The sequence below is a fragment of the Solea solea genome, chromosome 12 (genome assembly GCF_958295425.1).
Source record: "Solea solea chromosome 12, fSolSol10.1, whole genome shotgun sequence".
NCBI lineage: Eukaryota > Metazoa > Chordata > Actinopteri > Pleuronectiformes > Soleidae > Solea > Solea solea.
The window spans coordinates 22471436-22493647 of NC_081145.1; the positions used below are offsets into that span (position 1 = coordinate 22471436).

Below are 22212 nucleotides of genomic sequence, written 5' to 3' on the forward strand. Positions count from 1 at the left end.
TGTCTCACCTTATTTAAAACGTACTGTTTGTACTAGTCTATGTGAGAGGTTTCACTAATCTATGTGAAAGGTTTCACTAATCTATGTGAGAGGTTTCAGTAGTCTATGTGAGAGGTTTCACTAATCTATTTGAGAGGTTTCACTAGTCTATGTGAGAGGTTTCACTAATCTATGTGAGAGGTTTAGTAGTCTATGTGAGAGGTTTTACTAGTCTATGTGAGAGGTGTCAGTAGTCTATGTGAGAGGTTTCACTAGTCTGTGAGAGGTTTCAGTAGTCTATGTGAGAGGTTTGATTTTCAGTAGTCTATGTGAGAGGTTTCACTAGTCCATGTGAGAGGTTTCAGTAGTCTATGTGAGAGGTTTGATTTTCAGTAGTCTATGTGAGAGGTTTCACTAGTCCATGTGAGAGGTTTCAGTAGTCTATGTGAGAGGTTTGATTTTCAGTAGTCTATGTGAGAGGTTTCACTAGTCCATGTGAGAGGTTTGATTTTCAGTAGTCTATGTGAGAGGTTTCACTAGTCTATGTGAGATGTTTGATTTTAGTAGTATGTGAGAGGTTTGATTTTCAGTAGTATGTGTGAGAGGTTTCAGTAGTCTATCTGAGAGGTGAGTTTGGGTTATGGGAGTTATGGCCTATACGGCCCCTCATACTGTCACCTTGTGGGGACCCTATTGTTGTTTCAAACTCAGCTGAGTGGGTTGACCCAACACAGACACAGTTCGTCTTCATTGAATCCTGCCAGATCCAGCACTACTAAGATCTTAGACCTTTTGATGGTGCCAAAAACCCGGGACATGTCTATGCCCATCTTGTGAAAGTCCCAGTGCTTAGACATAACTACTGAGGCAGCCGTGAGCCTATTACAAACATTGAAGACATGGCGTTTTTCTGACGGAGCTGGTTGGACTGTACCGTACCATTTTACTCTGGTACCTTAAGTGAAGGGCGCCAAAAATTGAACAGTTTTGGGAACTAATGCATGAACACCTACCATACCAAACATGGCTATACTGTGTTATAATACAGTAATTTAAACTGTGTTCAAGATGTGTTCACCTGCCTTTGATCTGCATGAATTGCCATGGCAACCATAGGAGTCATCTGCCTTTGATCTATATGTTCCAGATCACGTGCAGCAGCAGCATAAACAATACAAGGGTTTCGAACTAAAAGGTGTCATGCACCAATCTCAATCTCCACCACCGACCTACCTTCTCAGACAAAGCAAGGAAGAAGAGAAGGGGTAGGAGGCAGTGTTTGGTAAAGGAGAAGAAGCAAAGAGAAGAGAGGGAGACTTAATGAAAAACAGCTACAGCTGACAACCGTTGTTGTAAAACAACGGAACAGAAGAACAGAGATGTAATGGAAGAATCAGTTCAGAATAGAGCGCTAATGCAACTTAACAGATGCAAACTGCAGTGAAACATTACCACCAGCCAACGGGAAGCTCAGTAGCAACCTGTGGATCAACAGCACAAGCAGAGCAAGGCATTATTAGTTCATTAAAATCTTAAGAATGAAAAACCAAAAGAATACACCTCAGGATGCTGAAGCAGAAGATACAGAAGCAGACCACCAAAATTGGTCTTATGGCCTAAGTGAGAGAGAAGATGATTTCGTGAAAGAACTCCCCAGATCAACAAAAAATATAACTGATGCATTTAAGGCTGGGAAGTCTAGAGCCACAGTCAATGATGATGAGGTTTCAAACGATGACGGCATATGTGGGGAAAGCCACAAATATCTGAAAACCCAAAGAATCAGCAGGTCCTCAGAAACGGACCACCAATCCTGCTCTAGTGACTTCAGTGAGGTTGAGGCTGAGTTTAGGGATGAACTCCACAACTTTGAGCTTTCAGATGATGAAGACACAGAGAAAGGTGCATTCATGACAACCAACAAAATCCACAGTTCTTCAGAAGCAGACCTTTTTTCCTACTCTAATGAGGATGAAGAGGATTCTGTGAGGGAACCCCTGAAATCAACAAAAAATAGGGCTGGTGTGTTTCAGACTGGGAGGTCTAGAGGCAGAACTAAACACTTTCAGCTTTCAGACTCATTCTTGAACACCCAAAGTACTCGCAACCATTTAAATGACGACCACCAATCCTTGTCTGATTACTTTAATGAGGTTGAAGATGAGCCCCCCAAATCAACAAAGAATACGACCGATGCACTCAAGGCTGGAAACTGTAGAGCCACAACTAATGATGAGGAGCTTTCATATGATCAAGGCAAATCGTCTCTGAAACCCCAGAGAATCAGCAGTCCCTCCGAATCAGACCATCACCCCTGCTCTAGTGACTTCAGTGAGGCTGAAGATGAGTTTATGGATGAACTCCATAAAACAATAAAACATAGGGCTGATGCATTTAAGGCCGTGAAGTCTATAATCACAATGAACACAGCTGTGCTTTCAGATGACGACGACACAAACAAAGAGTCATTTTTGAAAGCCCCCAGCATCTGCAGTCCCTCAGGTCCCTCAGACCACTACTCTGACTCTGAAGATGATTCTGAGAAGAAACTCCTCGAATCAACAAAAACTAGGGTCAGAAATGCATTTAAGGGTCGGAAATGTAGAGCCAGAATTAGCTATGCTGAGCTTTCGGACGAAGAAGGCAGGAAAGACTCAGAGCACCGCAGTGCCTCAGAAGCAAGCCACTACTCCCACTCTGATGAAGATGGAATTCATTCTGTGGAGGAGATCTCCAAATCATCAATAAATACTGCTGATGTACAAATAGCTGGAAAGTCCAGAGCCAGAATGAAAGACTTGGAGCTTTCAGATGACGACAGCTCAAAGGAAGACTCATTCTTGAAACGTCAGAGAACCAGCAGTGCAAAAGCAGGCAACCATTCCCGCTCCGGTGTCTTCAATGAGGTTGACGACGATTGTGAGAATGAACTCCTCAAATCAAGAATAAGCAAAGCTGATGAATTAAAGGCTGGAAAGTCCAGAGCCAAAAACGAACCGGTTTCTGAAATCAATAAAGCACATCTGTCTATCTATCAATCATGTAATGACATTGAACGTCCTGTGGATGAGGAGACAATGAATCAGTCATTCCTGAACATGCAAAAAATCCACAGTCCCTCTGAAGCAGACCTCGACCCTGACTCTGATGAGGATGAATATGTTTCTGTAAGGGAACCCCCCAAATCAAAAAACAGGGTTGGTGCATTTAAGACTCAGAAGTCCAGAGCCGGAACTGAAGACGTGGAGCTTTTAGATGAAGTTGCCTTCCTGGAGATGCAAAGAAACAGCAGTCCTTTAGAAAAGTCGAGTCAAAATGTGATATCAGATCCCACCATTGGTGGACATAACACTATTAAGACTCGACATCTATCAAGACTGGACTTTAAACTTGTGCCTTTAGCAGATAGTGCTGCAGAGAGGGAGCCACCGAGTCCCACTGCTCAAGTTGCAGAGAAGTTTCTTGAAGAAGCCGTAACCCAGGACCTCGACAGGTCACGTACTCCCTCTGTCCACTCCACTCACACATCCAACCCCACTGCCGTGAGGAGCTGTAGTCCCAGATTCCATCAACCTTTTGAAGAATTTAATGAAGACTTGGGAAGTCACTCAGTTCATTGTGTCGCTCAATTCTCACACAACCAGGAAAGAATATCTGACACCAGGATTTCAAGTTCTCATCCAGAAATCAATAAAATCGAAACAACCAAAAATCCATCCATCAAATCCAAATTCCAGAGAACATGCTCTATAAAGATAGAACCAAAGTATCTGGGAACGCTCAAACTTTTAGACCAAAAGGTTTTCCAAACAGAGTCTGAGCCTCTTACTGTCAATTTACTCAGAGCGGCTGTTTATCACAAATGGCTTAAAATGAAAAATGAAAAGTCGAGAGAGAACATGCAAACAAAGAAAGAAGAGGAAGAAATCAAGAAAAAGACAGAGCAAGCGAAAAAGGAAGCTGCTGTCGCGTCATATGAAGCTTGGGGGAAAAAGAAAGCGAGTCTCAAAGCCGAGGCCAAACAAAAGCAAGTCATGAGGAGAAAAGAGCAGCAAGCGAGCAGAAGGCGAAAAGCCGAGAAAAGGCAGTCTGCGAAAAGGGAATTTGAAAAATGGAAGCAGGAACATGATCATCTGCTAAAAGAGCGGTACAGAGAAGAGAAAGAAGCTGAAAATGACTTGAAGCTCAAAATCAATCAAGAGAAATTTGAGAAAACTCGCTCTGCTCAAAAAGCATTTGAAAAATGGAAAAAGGAACATGATCATCTACAAAAAGAAAAGTGCATAAAAGAGAAAGAAGAGGAAAACAACCTCACGCTCAAAAAGCAAAAGGAGTGGCTGGAAAAACAGAGGAATAATGAGTCGAATTTCCGCAACTGGTGTGAAAAGAAGCAAGCCATGACAAAGTGCCAAGACTTTAAAAGAAAGCAAGCAGAGGAGGAACGCATGAGAGAAAAAGAAGAGAGAGATAAACAGGCTTTGGATGCGTATGAAGACTGGCTGACAAGAAAAGATCTCAAACACAGGAGCGAAGAAAAACTAAAGACGGCAAACTTCTACCACTGAATCCTCCAAATAAAACTATAACATTTTGAAAAGTTAAATATCACCAATGCTGTGTTACATTTTAGGTTCAGTTACCCTAACCCGACTTGACATAAGAAAAGGGCTTTTTACTTTTATAATAAATCACTCTACCAGTGCATCAATACACTGGTATAGTGCATCAATGGTTAATGTTGTCACTTCCTACTGAAATGTCCGGGCCAGAACTGACTGACTTCTCGTTCTTCCCAACGTGAGAAAAAGAACAAATGTCTCTGTTCTTGCAGAGTGTGTACAGGCCTTTAGTCGGACATCTTCAACATACTATTAGTGACGGAGAACCGGGACAGTGACGACAGCCCGGTAAGAGCCAGCTAATGTGAAAATTCACATGTAATGGGTGGTGTTTCTCCAGAGAAGGCAGTACATACACCCATTTTTAACACAAACAAAATACGTAATTCAAATACTTTACACAAAACTACCAAGAGAATAATAAGGTTTAGGGGTTTAGTTACTCTTTAAGTAGGTGATTTTCTGTCCCACTCTGTTCCTGGTCATAAATAACACATTAAAGAACCGAAGCAACTGAACCGTGATTTCTCCGCGGGCCAGACTTTGGACATGCTGGTGTAAGGGGTTTGCAGCTGCTAGGACCAGTATTGTAAATGTGTGTTTGCATGCCACATTCAGAAAGCATTACTGATTGGAAAAAAACAACAATAAAGGACAGTTTTTTGTCTTCCTGGCCTTTTAATGAAATAACAAACAGACCATTCAGCCATTTTATGAATGAGATTCCTGATGAGTTTCAATTACTGTCTTTACAAAATATATAATTACAAATATGTGTGCTCAAACAGTAAATGGTTTCCCACGGTTACAAAGACCTGGATGGCTGAGGACCTTCACAATTAAAATAGGAACTATTGTTGATAAGAGCTGATGTTCTGTGGATGTTTCATGACATATGTTTTGGAGTGGCACACACCAGTTAGCAAGAAGTGTTGGTTGAAATGGTTGCCCATGGATACGAAGACCTGGATCACAGAGGACCTGCACAACAATGTCCTGTCTAAACACACACTGGACGAATGTTAAAAACGTTAGTCCCGACTAAAAAAAAGGGAGAAATATCCTGTCCTCCACCAAAGAGTGAGAAAAGTTCTTCAGTTCTCTTGAGTGGAAGACAGCTTTGTATCCCAGACGCTCCAGAAGTGGTTTGCAGACAGTTTGAACGTAAACCACCATGTCAAACGAGAGCTTCATCTTCCAGTTCTCCGCATTAGCAGCAGAGTCTCGAATTGTGGTGAACTTACGTCGGGATGACACACCACTGCTGTCGTGAGTGTTGTTGTTGATCCAGTCCTTCACACTCTGGTCAAGATCCAGACCAAGGAACCTATAGAGTTCTTTGGTTTTCTTCAGAGGAAACCTGGCCATGTCTTCATACCTGACCAAGGAAGACAGGACAGATCATTGTAGTAGATTATAGGTAATAAATTGGACACAGTTCTTCTTAAACGTAACTGATAACATCTCTTTATTTGCTCCATTCGAAGATTGTTATTTTAGTCCTCCTCACCTGAGCAGCATGTACCTCCCTCTAAGCCAGTGGGGTCTGGACAGGCCTATGGACACAGACTTGAGAACGTCCTCACACAACGTGTGGATCTGTCCCAGGTCCAGGTTAGCAGGTCGGCGTCCAGTTGCTCTCCACAGACGCCACAGCCGGTAAGAGTCGCGAAATGCCTCAATACGAGATGCCAGGATGCCGCGCGGGTCTCGAACAAGCTGGATCACCTGGCAACGATGATGATGATGATGGTGATGAACGATGAGAAATGAGTGACACGCTAAATATCAGCCGAACTTCTTCCTTGTCATCCAGGTCATAGTCTTCTTCTGGATGAGAGGTGAGACATCTTCAACTCAACTATCCAGTCCAGTCGCCTAAGGCTAAATACAGTTGTTAACTTGTTTCTCTGGCACATCAGGGTTTATCAGGAAAACCATGTCTGATGTACTGCAGTGAAATATCTCGGGACCGCCGTGAGCGTAAACTCGTGCAAAAATGACACATATGCAGCTGTATTTACACGAGTACAGAGGTTTCATTGCTGTCATTGTCTGTCACCTGCCGGGTTGTAAATGATGCACAATGAAGTATTGACTGTGTGGTTGATTCCATACCCCTCTCTGCTCTCTAAGTGGGTGTGCCAGTGAAAGGCAACACAGCCTACTGAGACATAGAGATAAAAAAGCCCATGCTTCAAGGCTGACCTCCATTATCTATTATCATTAGCCTCTTTTATGTTATTTTATGTAAACTACACGTTCCCTGTGCTAATAAGAAAATGTGATGTTTACTTTGAGCGGTTGCAGCCTCCCTCGCTGCACAATCACAATCCATAGAATTAGTTGGACATTAGTTTACATAGTGATTGCAATAACAATATTTTTGATGATATTTCACAGAATTTGAAAATGATATAGAACAATATATAGCTCAAAAATAATAATGAAGTTATGATGTAAGATGAATCTTTGCATTAAAAATAGATACAGAAATAGCTCATAATAAGTTGAATGGCATTATACGGGTATGTGCCATCTGTTATATGGTCCACATTGGTGTATATAGCAATTTTCTTGTCTTGATGACCATTCATAGCACAGCAGAGGGTGCACACACAGTACAGTCAGCACCGACTATGTGTCAGTACCTCACGCAGACACACATTTCTCTACCTTTAGATTGAGTGTTGGGTCCTCGATCAGCGTTCTGAGGTCACTAATTTGGGGAATGCGAACTGTCTTGATGGCTGTGTGGCGTTTGGCTCTGCAGGCATCAGAGGCCAGTGGCATGCTGAGCGGCCCACATCTCTTCTTACACTCCCTCTCGTCATTCAGCACCAGGCTCTGCTCATCTGGACCTTGAGGAACCTTGCACACAGGAGGAGAGCACAGAGACTGGCCTGCAGATAGAATACAGATAAAAACAATCAATGGTGGAACAAAGACGACACCAACATCCAGCAAGTGACTAATGAATGTTTCTTACTAGCGCCTCGTCTGAACAGATGGTCAGTGGAGTGGTTGGTAGGATAGGGTTGGATATAATTCTCCAAACTACTGAGGTGACAGTGGTACAAAGACCTCAACAGATCTCTGGCTGCTCCCATCAATGTCTTCCTCCAATCCAAGTCCCGACTCTGTTCCAGGTGAGGACGCAGCATCGAATGGACATGAAACAGGGGCTCAAACAGGTAAAACACCTGGGATTTAAAAAAAACAAACAAACAAAACCTTAAAGACAATATATGGCAGAGTGAGAAGTGACAGTTTAATGGAAGTGACAGGGTTTTTTTTTTTTGTCACCATCTGCTCTGTGTGTGCCGTCTTTGCAGAGAACCAGTTTGAGAGATGGACATTCCCTTTAAGGGAAAACATAGCTGCCAGTGGGGACACAAGGAAATACACATTTTAGCCTTTGAACAAAAGGATCACTTAGTAAATGTACACCTGCTTCAGTCTAAGATACCTCGAGAATGCTTTTTCTGCTTCATCGTCCAGTATATCGTTGTAAACTTGTCAGGCTCCCAAACCGAAGTCCATCGAGAAAAACTGCAATTTTAACTTGTGGGTACACAAGAAAGCTGGTCTAATGTTGTCTCATATGGTACGTTTGTGTTGCTTGGCTAAATCCAGACAAAATCTCAAACACCAATGTCACAAAGAGCTCCTGTGTGCCATGAACTTCTCTCTGGATCTTGGTGTGGGCAGGAATTAATAAAGACTTAGGCAGGAATTTGGCTCGTAAAATGTCAAAAAAGGTTGATCAGGGCATCTCAGACATGGACATGATGATGATCATCACGAATGTCATGTTTTAAATGATGTCTTTGTTCTATGGAGCAAAGAAACAAACTCAAACCGATTAATAGTTGACGGTTAATTTAGTCATCGAATAATAATCAATACATTGAATAATCGTTGCAGCCCTAATGGCAAACACCCATCTTTCCTTGTGTCCCCATGTTCTTGGTGAGAGTCTCGTTCAGTTCACTATTCATTTTGTCCCCCTGTGGTAGTATTTGTGTGACGCTAATGTGATATGAAACAAATCATATTTACAAACTGCATTCTTACCTCTGGATGCTGGTTGAGCAGCTGCCCAATAAAGGAGGATCCGCACCGTGTCGTGGCCAGAATGAGGATATGCGTTCTCACGTTGGAATCATTTGTGGGTGGAGGGAAGGCAGGGGCCGATGAAGTGTAGGAGAGGGCCTCAGGGCTACAGTTAACAGCTTGGCGTGTGGGTACCACAACCACAGAGTACAACAGGCTTAAGGGGTTGGTTAAGAAGGTGCTGATGGCCACGCACTGGAAAGCGACGAAGGCTAACACAAGAAGCAACATGAATTTCCCAAAGCGGTTCATGATGGCTACACGGATGGACTGGGAAGCCGCAGCAATGTCTGGATAACAGGAAACAAAACCGATAAATATTCAATATTGCTTTATTTACACACAGCTAATTCTTATTTTTGTATGTCCTTATGTTATGAGGCTGGGAAGACGTGCAGTACGCTGAAAATGCCGTCAGGAATCCATCATTCTGACAGAACCAAAAGAGTTGAGTTGGACGCCATCACATAAAAGATATAAAAAAGGGAGTTAACAAGGGAAACTTAGATCTGATGGGAGCCAGCCCACGTGTTTTTGGAGCCAAAAAACATGCGGTGTGAAATATATGTATATGATGTTGTACTGGTGTACACAAGTCTAGCCTACGTCTGCAGTGGACCCAGACCCAGTCTCAAATCTTTTACGTCTTTTACTTCAGTCCCACAATCAGTGTTCACAACTCTGCAACAGTTTTGTGTGGTTTCTGTATAACATAAATGAATAAACACTTATACAGTTAGAACAGCGAATATAAAGTTAGTAAATATGGAAATTTCAAACACAAATAGTCTGTTTAACAGTATAACAGAAACACAATGACTGGAAATATCCAGTAACTACAACTTGGTAGCAATAATTAATAATTGTAGATAATTGAACTATATCTCCGGTATTGTTAAACCATCCTTCATTCCCATAGTGTGTAAAAAGACAAAAGTTGAGAGAACGCAATACATATTTGTGACACAAAAACTGTAACTGGTCTTAAACAGGCAATTAGGATTTAAATATCACTGAACAATATTTGTTTGGGGTTAAACTAACAAGCAGAACATGTACACAACAGAAACTGAATGACACTTACTTAGGCATTCACGCACACCAGTTCCAGAGCGTTTCCAACCTGTAGAACACCAAACTTGCTTGTGCTGCATCTGTTATTTACAGAGCTCTAACTAGAGTGCACACCTGACCTGCTGCACCACTTCAGGGAGTGTATGCTTGTGGCTAGACTGACCTCTAGGGGCAGAGCAGGGAAGTTTGCACATGGGGCCATTGTCAAATTTATTATCATGCATTGGAAATTATGAAACTGGCAGAGAGTGTTTACTTTAGAGCGCCATTCATTTGTTAATTAAAATATTGACTTTTGCCATGGTGTATCAGAGGACGATATATCACCGAATTGATATCTTGACCCTCGTGTTTTTGTGTGAAAAATATGAACAGTGGATACTGATGACATTTTCTGAGGATGTTAGTTATAGCTCACAGAAGAAATTGTTAGATTTTGGTTATAATACAGAAAATAAGCAGCCTTGGTGGAGGCTCTCTGAGGACTCTGCTCGATTCTTGCTGCTCATCACCTTTTGTAAACCCTATATTTGAAGTGCTTTGTAACATATAAAGATGAGATGGACTATATTTTCCCAAAAGAAAATGTGTAATATCCGGTTTAAAAATATCTAAACATCTACAACGAACTGCACATTGCCCATAGTACAGTCATCACAAGAAAAAAAGGAATTATGATTATATTGGAAAAAAAAAAACCTGCATTACTGAGGATGCCTTATAGCCATTTTGATATTCAAGGCTTGAGGTATGAAGGAATTCTTTATCCTCTGAAGCTGTCGGTCTGTTCATTCAAAATATGGGAGAATTCTGTGAAAGGTTAAATGTCTAAAAGACTGACAGACCTTCGTCTCATTGACGTGACTGACCTCCAGTCACATCATCAGCGCAGCTTCATCTCTCAACACCGCACACTCACCAGTGCGCATCGAATGGCGGCGGTCAGTGCATGCAATTAGTTACCTCTCTCCTGCGTGTTTTAGCAGTCAGCTGGAGGCGGCGGGCAGGCAGTGGCTGTGACATGACGATGCTGCTGCTGCTGATGGTGCTGATGCTGCGGCGAGCGTGAGCCTCTCCTCATCCTCCACCACCGCCGCTGCTGTCAGTGAGGAGGAGGAGGAGGAGGAGATGCCGTTTCTGGCATGGAGACAATACTGACGTTTTTTCGGTCGCGTCCATAAGCGAACTAAGCGCCTGCTTAGTGTGGAGGACGATAAATGTTTATTATAAATTATTATTATTGTTATTATAAATACATTAACGAATAAATTAAGAAATTAATACATAGATAAATAAAATAATAAATAAATAAACGAATGGGGGAGTGCAGCAGTTCAACCTCACCGTCTCCCTTTTTATTCCTGAACCCCCTCAAAAACGACTGCAAAGCCGCAGAATAATAACGTAGACGTGTTCAGGGTCTTGTGTTATATATGAAGTTTCTAGGCAATCGGTCAATGTATGGCGCAGTTATAGGGCACTTCCTGTTTTGTGGCGAATGGTTGATAACTTTTTTGCCTCCGATGTGTCTGGTACAAATTGACACATTTTTTATATCGGTACAATAAATGTTGTCAGATGAGTCAAGTTACAGGGCACTTCCTGTTTCGGGTGATCTACTTCCTGTGTGCAGGTCATGGCTTGCAGACATGCTCAGGGCTGGCCCCTGGTCTCACATAAGAAGTTTCGAGCAGATCGGTCAATGTACAGTCAAGTTACAGGGCACTTCCTGTTTTGGATGATGTACTTCCTGTGTGCAGGTTATGGCTTGTAGACATGCACAGAGCTGGCCCCTGGTCTCACATAAGAAGTTTCGAGCAGATCGGTCAATGTATGGTCAAGTTACAGGGAACTTCCTGTTTTGGATGATCTACTTCCTGTGTGCAGGTTATGGCTTGCAGACATGCTCAGGGCCGGCCCCTGCCCTCACATAGGAAGTTTCGAGCTGATTGATCGATGTACGGCCAAGATACAGGGCACTTGTTTTGTGGCGAAATGGCGGCTACATTTAAAATGGCCCAACTTCCTTTTGAGTCAAGTTTAGATGTGTTCGGGGTCGGTCTCTTGTGTCATGCGTGTTTCGAAGGTGATTGGTCAATGTATGGCAAAGTTATATGGCACGTTATGTTGGTACAATAAACGCGCTCAGACAAGTTTGTTTACGAAGCGTGCAAATCGCCAAAGATGGACGGCAAATTCAAAATGGCTGACTTCCTGTTGAGTTGGTGCCATGGTCCCAATGGACTTTTTTGTTCATCTTGGGTTGTGACATGTGTCCACCAAGTTTTGTGAAATTCGGTGCAACTTGACAATATCTCATTTCCGCACCTCCAGGGCTCTATAGCGCCCCCTAAGGTAAAACATGGATGGAGCAAACCAAAATTTAATTTGCACTGAATTTCACCAAACTTTTTGTTCGTCATAGCCCAAGACGAACAAAAAAGTACAGGAAGTGCCCCATAACTTGGCCACACATGGACCGATCGCATCGAAACATCATATGTGACACAAGAAACCGACCCTGAATACGCATATGTTATTATTATTATTGTTCTAGCAGCAGTCCTTGTTTCTATTATGGGGTCTCTTGCAAGGAGTGAAAGGTTTACAAAGTGAGACCAAATTTCATTTCATACTTTAGCAGACATACGAGTAAGTATGCAACCATATTAAGGCCCTTAAGCACTTTCAATCCAAACTTAAATCTAACACTACATCTTTCTGTTGGTGGCTTATTCAGTAATGACTTCCCTGTGACCAGGGTGATAAAAGGGATTTGAGGTTTCCTTCAAAGAAAACACAGCTGTTTTTTTTATTTTCACAGAATATTCAGTCTTTTGCAAAAATAATTCTATAATACACAAAACTGCTTTAAAAAGTATCAGGGTTACAAACTATCAGAAAGGGACAGAGATAGAGTGGGGGATCTGAGGCCAAAATAAAAGAGACAGAGAGAGAGAGAGAGAGAGACAGAGAGAGAGAGAGAGGAAAAAGCCTTTTGTCTGAATGTCAAACAATTCGGAAGCATGCAGCAAAATGGAGGATTTAAACTTCACAGCAACAATGAAATTACAGAATTCAAGCAAATGTGAAAGGTGAAATACTGTTACATCATGATGGGACCAAAAATCACTTACATGTATATATATCTATATAAAAAAAACCCTCTTTATGCCATGTCTTCTAGAATTCCTTAAGATTTTTAGGCACCTATTGTAGCATCAGAACATGGACTATAGATAAAGACTATCCTTTTAACTGATTCAAGCATATTTACAGATGTTTTTTTGTGTCTGTGTGAAAGAAAACCATTTTTCAGCAGTCTGTTTTTAACTGAATTGTGAGTTTGGCATGTTCAGCGCACATGCTACATATTTACACAAATATTCTCTTGGTTCCACAGACAAAAACATGAATGTTGAATGAAATGATCACTTGATTAATCAGGAATGTGTTATACAAAATCACGAGCCCCCTCGTAAATATTTAGCATTCCGTTTAGGTCCACAGACTTCTCAGAAGTTTATATTCACTTATTGTATTTTTAAACAGTGTACTGCTGTTTTGGGACCAATATTATGCATAAAAGGGATCACACGATTCAGAGCCATGGTGCTGTCCTTGAACAGCTGAGAAACAGTTTGGGATGTCCACCAGGTGGTGCTAACGCCGTTTTCTCTCCACTGTGAGATAAATAAAGCTATCTTATCTTATCTTATCTTATCCTATCTTATCTATCCATGCCGAAAAACGACAAACAAACTGACGAGAGACAGAGCTCTGTGTTTGTTCCAGTTACCTCCCACACTAATAATATCGCCACCGAAGAGCAAACTTAAACATACAATGATGATACAATGAAAACATTTTTTTATGTATATATATAAAAATAAATACTGGTTGAAACACTGAAACAATTTCATAATGAGACTCGAAGAACGTGATTTGAACTGTTAGAATTGAAGACCATGTCAGTTGTGACTGTGGAAACTGCTTGAAGTTAAAATCGGACTTCATTCCTACACCTGTGTCTAATTCTCTGAACAGGACCTGGTTTTAATATCCAACCTGTGAGGACTGAAGAAGATCAGTGTCTATACTGACGTAACAGAGGTGTAAAATACATGGACTCATTCTTTAATATAATTGGAACTAGAGTATTGTCCTTTTCTGTGAAGATCTCACGTGTTCCATAAATGATGGGATATTTGCATAACGTTGCATCCCGTTCTATCCTCCAGTGTTGAATTCTGGGATTACTTTAGTACCACTGACGCCAGTGCTTCTTAATGAAGCACATTTCTATTGAAAACAACTGATTTCTATTGGGGCTTTTCCATTATATAGTTCTGAGACGGCTTGACTTTTTTTTTATTTGCTTTTCCCTTTAGCTTTCTTTAAACCTAACGACTCAGTATAGACCAGCTGCAACTGGCAAATCACAAAGGCCTCTGTGTTACCCTGGCAGCCATCATTTGTCAACAGAGTGTTCCTCATTATATCTTTGTTGAACCTGACTTTACTGGGGCAAAGGACCGATAACTCAAATATGCAGTCCTCCCCAAGGTCGACTCTAGGTATCAGCAAAGGAAGGCGCCAGACATCTTGACCGGACGCCTCCTTTCCTGCAAACCAAATTCCGAGATTCACTGGCAGAATGACAAAGGAAGCCCAACTATTAACATCTCCTTGTTCATGTTTGGCATTTGTCTCAGTTCTCCTTGGACCTGAGCCGTCTTCAATAAAGCTTTCGTCTCATCTGATAATCAGAATCTCCACAAAATGTAACATGGACAGAATGTCGGCCACCAGTTGGTCAGGTGTGAGAGTGTCGTCACTGGAAGAGTCATGAGCGTGACGTCGAACGCAAGAATCAAAACCAAATGAAACCACACCGAGCAGAGTTGAGTCGTGCTAGAACTGTATAATGGAAAAGCGCCATAAGTAGATGCTCGTTTCTTAATTGTTGCAAGAGTGAATGTACAAAGTGAATCAGAGGAACTATGATAAAAATCCATTCAACGCAGCCGAGGTATCTTGTTCGCATTAAACACACACACACGCGCGCGCTCCAACACAGTCAACTGTCATCAGTCAGCTTTGTCCTTCTTCCTTGGTGTGACTTTACTTGCCACAGCAGAGCCCACTGCGCCGACGCCTCCTGTGACCACAGAAACGCTGCCTTTGACCAGTCCTACGCTGGCTGCCGGTACGCTGCTCACAGCCGTTTTGGTGAGCTCAAAGCTTTTTGTTCCTACCCATGCAACCCCACAGAGGGTCGCACCCACAGCGCTTCGTGTCATGCTAAACAGGCCGCCGCCCACTCTCCATATTACTCCTCCCTCTGGCCCGGGGTGGTTCTTCTCTGTGCCTGAGAAAGACACAAGGAGAGTGAAATAACGGACACGAGAGACAGATATAAGACGTAAGGATGTGGATGCTGTTTACACCACCATGCACATGCCCAGTGTACGTGAATAGTCAGGTGTTTCATTGCAGAGTTATTTCTTTAAATGTTCAAATGATAACATAATATGGATGTACACTAAAAGTCAGCCTGAGCCCGGTCAGGTCTGGGGAGTGTGGGCTGTAACAATTATTCGATAAACCGATTACTAAATTAATCGTCAACTATTTTGATAATCATATGGTTTAGGTCTTAAAATATTTCCCACCGTGACCCTAACCGTGCTCTGTATGATTATCAAAATAGTTTTGATAATTAAGTGGTTATTTTTTCAATAATTAAAACATGTTTTCTCATTTTTTTGCTCTTTAAATGTAAATATGTTCTGGTTTCTTTGTTCCATACAAGACATAAATCATTAAAACTGAATCCTTTTTGGTTTGTGGACAAAACAAGACATTTAAAGGAATCGTCACTTCCAGGTTTGACATTTTACACACCAAACGACTCTTCCATTAATCGATTATGGAACTAATCGTTAGTCGCAGCCCCACTGTGTATAAAAATGGACACGGTCTTCTGGTTACAATTATGATATGATTAGATATAATTGTGAAGCTTTTTGTCATTTAATATTTATACGGGGTTTAGCTCTAAATAATCTATGTTTGTAGATTAACAGAGGAAACAGCAGTTTAATCACATTTATGTTTCCTGGTCCAACCGGTGTTTGTCCTACTTTTCATGTCGTAAATTATAATGACAATCAATAATAATAATCATTAATTATCATAAATAGTAAGAGTAGACTGCACTGGTTGAATAGTTGGCCTACATATACTTATATGTAGGTCATATGTGTAAATAAGAATAAGAAATGTGTGTGTCAGGGTTGTTTAGGGAATGAAGAGATTTAAGGATAGTTATTTGACTCTTGAGAGCCTGAGATACATCACACACACCAGCATCTGCGCTGATGCATCTCCATTTCCTCCAGTATCACATAAAATATTGAACTATCAAATCAATATTATATTTAAGATATCTTCTCCATTTTATATCAGACACATTTAAATAGATCTGGCTATCTGTCCAGGGTGTACCCGTGACCCTCGTGTGGAGGATAAAGCGCTAGAAGATGGATGGATGATTGTTAAGGATACTGTGTGTGATTATGGGCTTCAAACTGTGGAGGGCAGCATTTAAACTCTCGGTGAACAGCATGCCAGAAGTTATTAGGTGGAGAAAAAGCTGGGGACTTTGTGAGATGTGTGGGATTAGACCGTCTCATTTCCCACCGCACCTGACCTCCGTCTCCTTCAAGTGTGCAGCCGACAAGGCCCTAGTAGGATGCAGCCTCGACTATTGGGACACAGCTTGTGTTGATACACATTAGAATGTGGCTGCTCTCACCGTTTGTGTGTTCCTCTTCAGGGCAGAAGGGGGCGTCCTCCTCCACCTCCTCCTCCTCTTGTCTGTTCTCACAGCTCTGATGGTTGTTGGAGTCAACAAGAGGTGAGCGGTTCTCCACCTCCTGCGGTGAAGTCAGCACCTGAATAACATTGTGAATACAACACACTATGTTGACAATGAGAATTCTATGGAACACCTGAATGATTGCTTAGCTTTTTTCTTTTACTGGCATCATTAATATCTCTTTCTGACAATCAGGGCTACTGACTAACGATTATTTTCATAATTGATGAATACGTCGATAATTGAAAAAAAAAAAAAAACGTCACAGAATGTTGATCGGTGTTTACTAAACCTGGAAACAAGTTATTCTTGGGTTTCTTCATTTGTCCACAAACCAAAAGGATTTACTTTTAATAAGGGATGGGACAATATCACAAGCTTGAGTATCTATACCAATATCAGACCGATACAGTCATTTTTAGACCAATTTATGAACTATGAAGCTGTTATCAAAGACATAATTCTCCAAATGTGTAACAAATATTGTTCTACCAAAAAGAAGAAATAAACATAGTCTGCATAGTGAAGCATGCAATATAGGATTTTTGGATTGTATCTTTTACATTTTTATCTGTCCCATATCTGATCCAGTGATTTTGACCATTAATTCCCATCCCTAGTTTGAATTATGTCTTTGTTATATGAGCAAAGAAACCAGATTCACATTTAAGAAGCTGAAAAATCCAAAAGCTTGCTTTAATTATGTTTTTGATTATCAAAAGAGGGGATGATTAATTTATGAACCGTTGCAGCCCTACTTGCAATACAGCTGTATTTATGTTTTCACTCACCAGTCACTTTATTAGGTACACCGAGTCAATGCAACTACCTGAAAAAGCCAATCAAATGGCGGCAATAAATAAATAAATGCAATTCAGGTGACTTTGAACGTGGCATGGTTATGGTATGAGTCTACTGGGGTTTTCATATAAAAACAAAGAATGGTCGCAGTGAGCTGTGAGCGAGTTCCCCGGAAGGGGGACAAATAGTGCTAGAGGTCAGAGGAAAATGGCCAGTACTGGTTTGAAAATGATAAAATGGGGAAAGTAACGGTTACTCAAATGTCCACTATAATGAGAATAACGCAGGACACGTCGAAGCCACAACAACAGAGAGCCATCCCGGTGTATTAGTGATGCCGTTTAATGTGTACCTAATAAAGTGGCCAGTGAGTGTGAGTGCCATATTGTTTGGATATTTTAATTGATTGCATCTGTGCAGATATCTAACTGCGCGCGCGCGCGTGTGTGTGAGAGAGATGACACACTGTCCACAACATTACTGACTATCAGGCGTTACTGACACACACACAGCCTGGGACTCCGTCTCCTACCTTCATCCCGTCACCGTGACTGTTGTCCCGTCGTGTTTATGTGCTGCGCTGCTTCGTTCTCCCCCCGTTTCTCCTGATGCGCTTCTGTCAACAACGGGAGCGGAAGTGACGTCATGCTGTTGACTTAACTGTAGGCTGTCGTGGCGGCGCTCGTCCGCACGGTGTCGGCAGAAACCTGCCAGTACAAACTGTACAGCAGCACTTACAGGGCAGACTCAACAGCCGGGGTATTACGACGGGGTATTAGAGGCAAACTAAAAGAAATAAATGTTTTAATCTTTCAAAGAATTAACTCGTAATATTATGAGAATAAAGTGGTAATATTAAAAAAAAAGTCATAATATTACATGAAAAAAAGTCGTAATTTCACGAGAATAAAGTTTCTCTTTTTTTATCATCATTATCTAATATATTACTATTAAATATCTTTCTCTGTTTCTTTCACAATCTTTTCTAAGATCTCGATACTGATGATAATGTGGTGCTCATGTGCCAAAAACATTAAGTATTTCTTTATTTGTGAAGCTCAAATCGAAATGTAACTTTCCTCATCTTGACGCAGGTCTGATCTGATCTGAGATTTTGCTTGAATAATAATTGCGACTTTATTCTCATAATATTATGACTTTATTCTCGAAAGATTAAAAAAAATAAATCTTAAGGTTGGCCCTAATGCTCAACCCCAATGTCTGGTTCCCAGAACGTTCTGGGAACGTTATCTTTCGGTTGTGGGAACATTCCCTGAAGGTTCCCCTCTCGGTTCTCCTGTGGTTGATATGGAAAGTTTTCCTAATATTCTCCTGACGTTGCTTTGTCACAACCTTATTGACAAAACTAATCAAGAAAGTGTGGTGTAAATATATTCCTCTGTGGTTCATATGAATAAATAAATAAAATGCTAGATATAACCTTAAATTTTAACCCTAAAGATGAATGTAGCAACGGCAAACCTCTGGACAACGTTCTCAGAACGTTCTCTTGTAGTTAAAAAATATAACCAACAATGATGGAATGATGTTTCAGTTTTTGGTTCTCTCAACAATTCAGGAACGTACCACACTGACCACACTGACCACACTGTGCAGTGTCGTCAGTAGCTTTCTCTTAGTGTTGCGCCTCCTGAGCATTTAAGGAAGTGAAGTCTTTGTGGTATTTGACCTCTGCATCTTACCCATCCTTCTGACACACCCAGTGCACACCCTAGTCGTTTTTTAATTCAGGGCCTGGATCCTCCCAAGTGAGCAGCCAAGGGAGGAGATGACTCTGTCGGCTGCTCACTCAGGAAGAGACGGAAGTCATGCGCTGTGTGACGATTTAAGCTCTAATCAGTCAAAACGTCCCAAAAAATCTGGTATATTTATACATCTGATGTAATAAATAATTTATAACTGTAAAGAGTTCAGTGATTTTTGTGTTGTACCAGTTTATTAGTTTTAATGGAGCCTCCAGTAAATATTATTATGTAAATATCTCATGTAATACTGAAGTAAATGTGAGGTCTCAGACTGAGAGACAAACATAGACAAACTATTTTTATTTCTACAACAATAGTTTAACAACAATATGTAAGAAGTAATAATAATAATAATTCTATAATATGAAGAATCAGCTGAAATTACTTGGTTTAAAAGCTTTGTAATGATATCTTATTAAATCATGATTATATCTTATTTTTGTAATGCTATTCTATTGGAGTTTATTATATTCATTTATTATTTTACAATTATCCAGACTCCACTGAACCTGTTTTTGTGTTATTTTACAAAAATGTTACCAAAAAAAACCACAAAGATTTCTGGGATAGCCTCCACTGTGAAGGATACACATACGTATCAATTTGTGTGGCAATTGGGAAACACTGTGACACATTTGGACAACATCTAGACGATGAATACACACTTCACAGGATCCAAACCCTCAATTGAGACACGGCTAATGCCTTGCTCGGGTGCAGCCCCAGTCCTTGACCCGTCCCGTCATTTGCACTGGTTTTTGAAGTTTGAATTAAGTTTAAGTATGGGAACATGTTACAGGTGAAAATGTACAAAACATGTGGAATATTTTGAAACATTCAAATAACAAAACTGCAAGCAATAATGTCCTAATTGAGTTGAACACTGTGATTGAAGTTTCTACGTTGAAGTATGTGGAACTAGTTAATAGACAGATAAACGACAGGATAGGAAGAAGAATGGCAGCAGCAGAGCAACAGATAGTAAGTAGGTCTCGTAGGCGTTCATTAATTATATGCTTTATCATTATTTCCATGACACCTGGGAAACTCTGAACAGTGGCAACTTGGGTTTTTCTTAGTAAACAGTGAAGGACATTCAGGCACTTTACAAAGTAAAGAAGCGTCTTTGAGTGTCCATAAAAGTGCTATATAAATATGATGTATTATTATTATTAAGCTGAGGCCTGACCTGATAATTACAAAAATGTGCAACATCATTGTGCCATTAATTTATTAAACACCCCTTTCCATGACATGTGCAGGAAGTACTGCAAATTTGAAATACTCACGCACCCAATAAACCTGTGACCTGCTTGTCACATAAGAGGCCACTCCTTAAAGAAAAAATTCTTGCTGCTGGGTTGATCTTTGTTGACACAGGTGTGGATTAGTTTCAAGAAGGCAGCGATGGATATTTCTGATTTATTTGCATCCAGGAGACGGCTTTGTTGTGTAATGGTAATGCATGTGAGCGTTCCGCCAATATAAATAAGCAGTGAATGTTGTTATTGCAGCTATTGGTAAAGAATTGTTTTTTGCTTTAATTAAAGCAGTTCTGCAGCTGCTGCTATTATTATTCAGAAAGGAATCATGCGTTCTCTCGATTCTTCAATTAAAGGGATAGTTCAGGTTACCTATGTAATAAACTCTACACCCAACATCTACTTTAATCTGTAATATGATGAGAAAACTGTATTTGGCCACTGATCGGTTAGGGAGTGTCGTCACTAGAAGAGACTTGAGCGAGACGTCCGACACAAGAATCAAACTGAACGCTGCCAAACTGTAGATTAGGGCTGAAATTGTATCGAAATTGCAATATGGCGTACTGCAATTTTCCAATCGCAGGAGGCGCAATGTTTGTTAAAGGGGACATATTATGCAAAATCAACTTTTTAACCATTTCAATACTTATATTTGGGACTCTGGAGGCCCTACCAGTCGCCAAAGTGTGGAAAAAGAATACTCCGTCATGTTTTCGTGGTCCCCCTTAGTGTAAGTATAGGCGATAAAACACTCGATGTTGAATTCCCTGCGCTTATGACGGCAGCATGCGCATTTCACCGCGAATGTTACCGCACCACCAGTAAGTTTGCCTCGAGAGCTCCACCTTAGCTCCACCTTGTCCCTGCAAGAGTGCAGGAGAGGGAGGAAGAGCGGTATTATGTCAACGCGAGGGGACAAGTGTGCTGTTGGTGGCTGCACAGTGGAGCACAGTGTTTTACACAAACTTCCAGCCTCAGAGGATTTTATATATGAAGCTAATGTGCCAGATAAAGTCAGCAAACGTGTGTTTGTGTGTTCGCACCACTTCGCATCAGACTGCGGCCAGCGGTCGCCGTATTTAGTCAGCGAACGTATTTCACCGACGTACAAACACACACATTGTTAAGAAAAGGTCAAATAGAGCTCATAACTGACCATTCTGACACGTCCTAATTCAAAATATTTGTTCAGTACGTCCTCCATGACCGGAGCACAGACTCAGTCTGATACAGTCACATACAGCGGCAGTTTATGCAGCTCGTGCCACTGGCGATCAGCGGTGCTGCACTCTCTGTGAAAATCAGTTAAAAAGACATAGGGACAGCACTGACTGTGCTCCGGAGACCTCGCCACCGCTGATCAGCGGCAGTTTATGCAGCGCGCCGCTGGCGATCAGCGGTGGCGAGGTCTCCGGAGCACAGTCACCGGTCTGATACAGACACATACAGCGGCAGATTATTCAGCTCGACGCACGCTGCTGGCGATCAGCAATGGCGATCAGCGGTGCTGTCCGTAAGTGTTTTTAACTGATTTACAGTTCGGCTCTGTTCGGCTCAATCCTTATGTAGGACGTCGCTTCCTGTGACGGCACTCTCGCTGTTTTCTGCGCACGCTGCCATGTTGATATTGTCAGAGAACTAGTGGAGGGAGGGGGAGACGAATAGAGCTGTAAAGCGCTCTAACGAGGACAAATCAGAAACCCCCTGGA

General features: G+C 41.4%; 3 protein-coding genes across 5 annotated transcripts in view; 1 reads left to right on the forward strand and 2 right to left on the reverse strand.

The window, feature by feature from the left end:
• The first annotated feature begins 1175 nt into the window (after positions 1-1175).
• On the forward strand, positions 1176-4931 carry LOC131470298 (microtubule-associated protein 9-like). Its single transcript, XM_058646030.1, has one exon. The coding sequence runs from the start codon at positions 1518-1520 to the stop codon at positions 4542-4544; it is 3027 nt and encodes a 1008-aa protein (XP_058502013.1). The 5' UTR covers positions 1176-1517; the 3' UTR covers positions 4545-4931.
• A 707-nt stretch (positions 4932-5638) lies between these two features.
• On the reverse strand, positions 5639-10993 carry LOC131469503 (carbohydrate sulfotransferase 1-like). Of its 2 annotated transcripts, none has more exons than XM_058644480.1 (6): positions 10752-10993; positions 8676-9004; positions 7588-7801; positions 7275-7501; positions 6109-6326; positions 5639-5976 (listed from the first exon to the last, which is right to left on the reverse strand). In XM_058644480.1, exons 2-6 carry the CDS (start codon positions 8964-8966, stop codon positions 5640-5642), a joined length of 1287 nt encoding a protein of 428 aa, XP_058500463.1. In that variant the 5' UTR covers positions 8967-9004; positions 10752-10993; the 3' UTR covers position 5639. The 2 variants fall into 2 exon arrangements, with proteins under 2 accessions (XP_058500463.1, XP_058500462.1); XM_058644479.1 differs by lacking the exon at positions 10752-10993 and adding an exon at positions 9799-10323.
• Positions 10994-12559: 1566 nt separating this feature from the next.
• LOC131469760 (transmembrane protein 263-A-like) overlaps positions 12560-22212 on the reverse strand; it is a 35941-nt gene continuing 26288 nt past the window's right edge. Inside the window, exons 2-4 of one of the 2 annotated variants that reach the window (XM_058645066.1) lie at positions 18005-18088; positions 16609-16747; positions 12560-15159 (exon numbers count right to left, since the gene is read on the reverse strand). In XM_058645066.1, coding sequence (XP_058501049.1) covers positions 14879-15159; positions 16609-16747; positions 18005-18010 — 426 coding nt within the window. In that variant the 5' untranslated portion in view covers positions 18011-18088 and the 3' untranslated portion in view covers positions 12560-14878. Of the gene's footprint in view, positions 15160-16608; positions 16748-18004; positions 18133-22212 lie in introns of those variants that run through there. The other variant, XM_058645065.1, reaches the window with a different exon arrangement.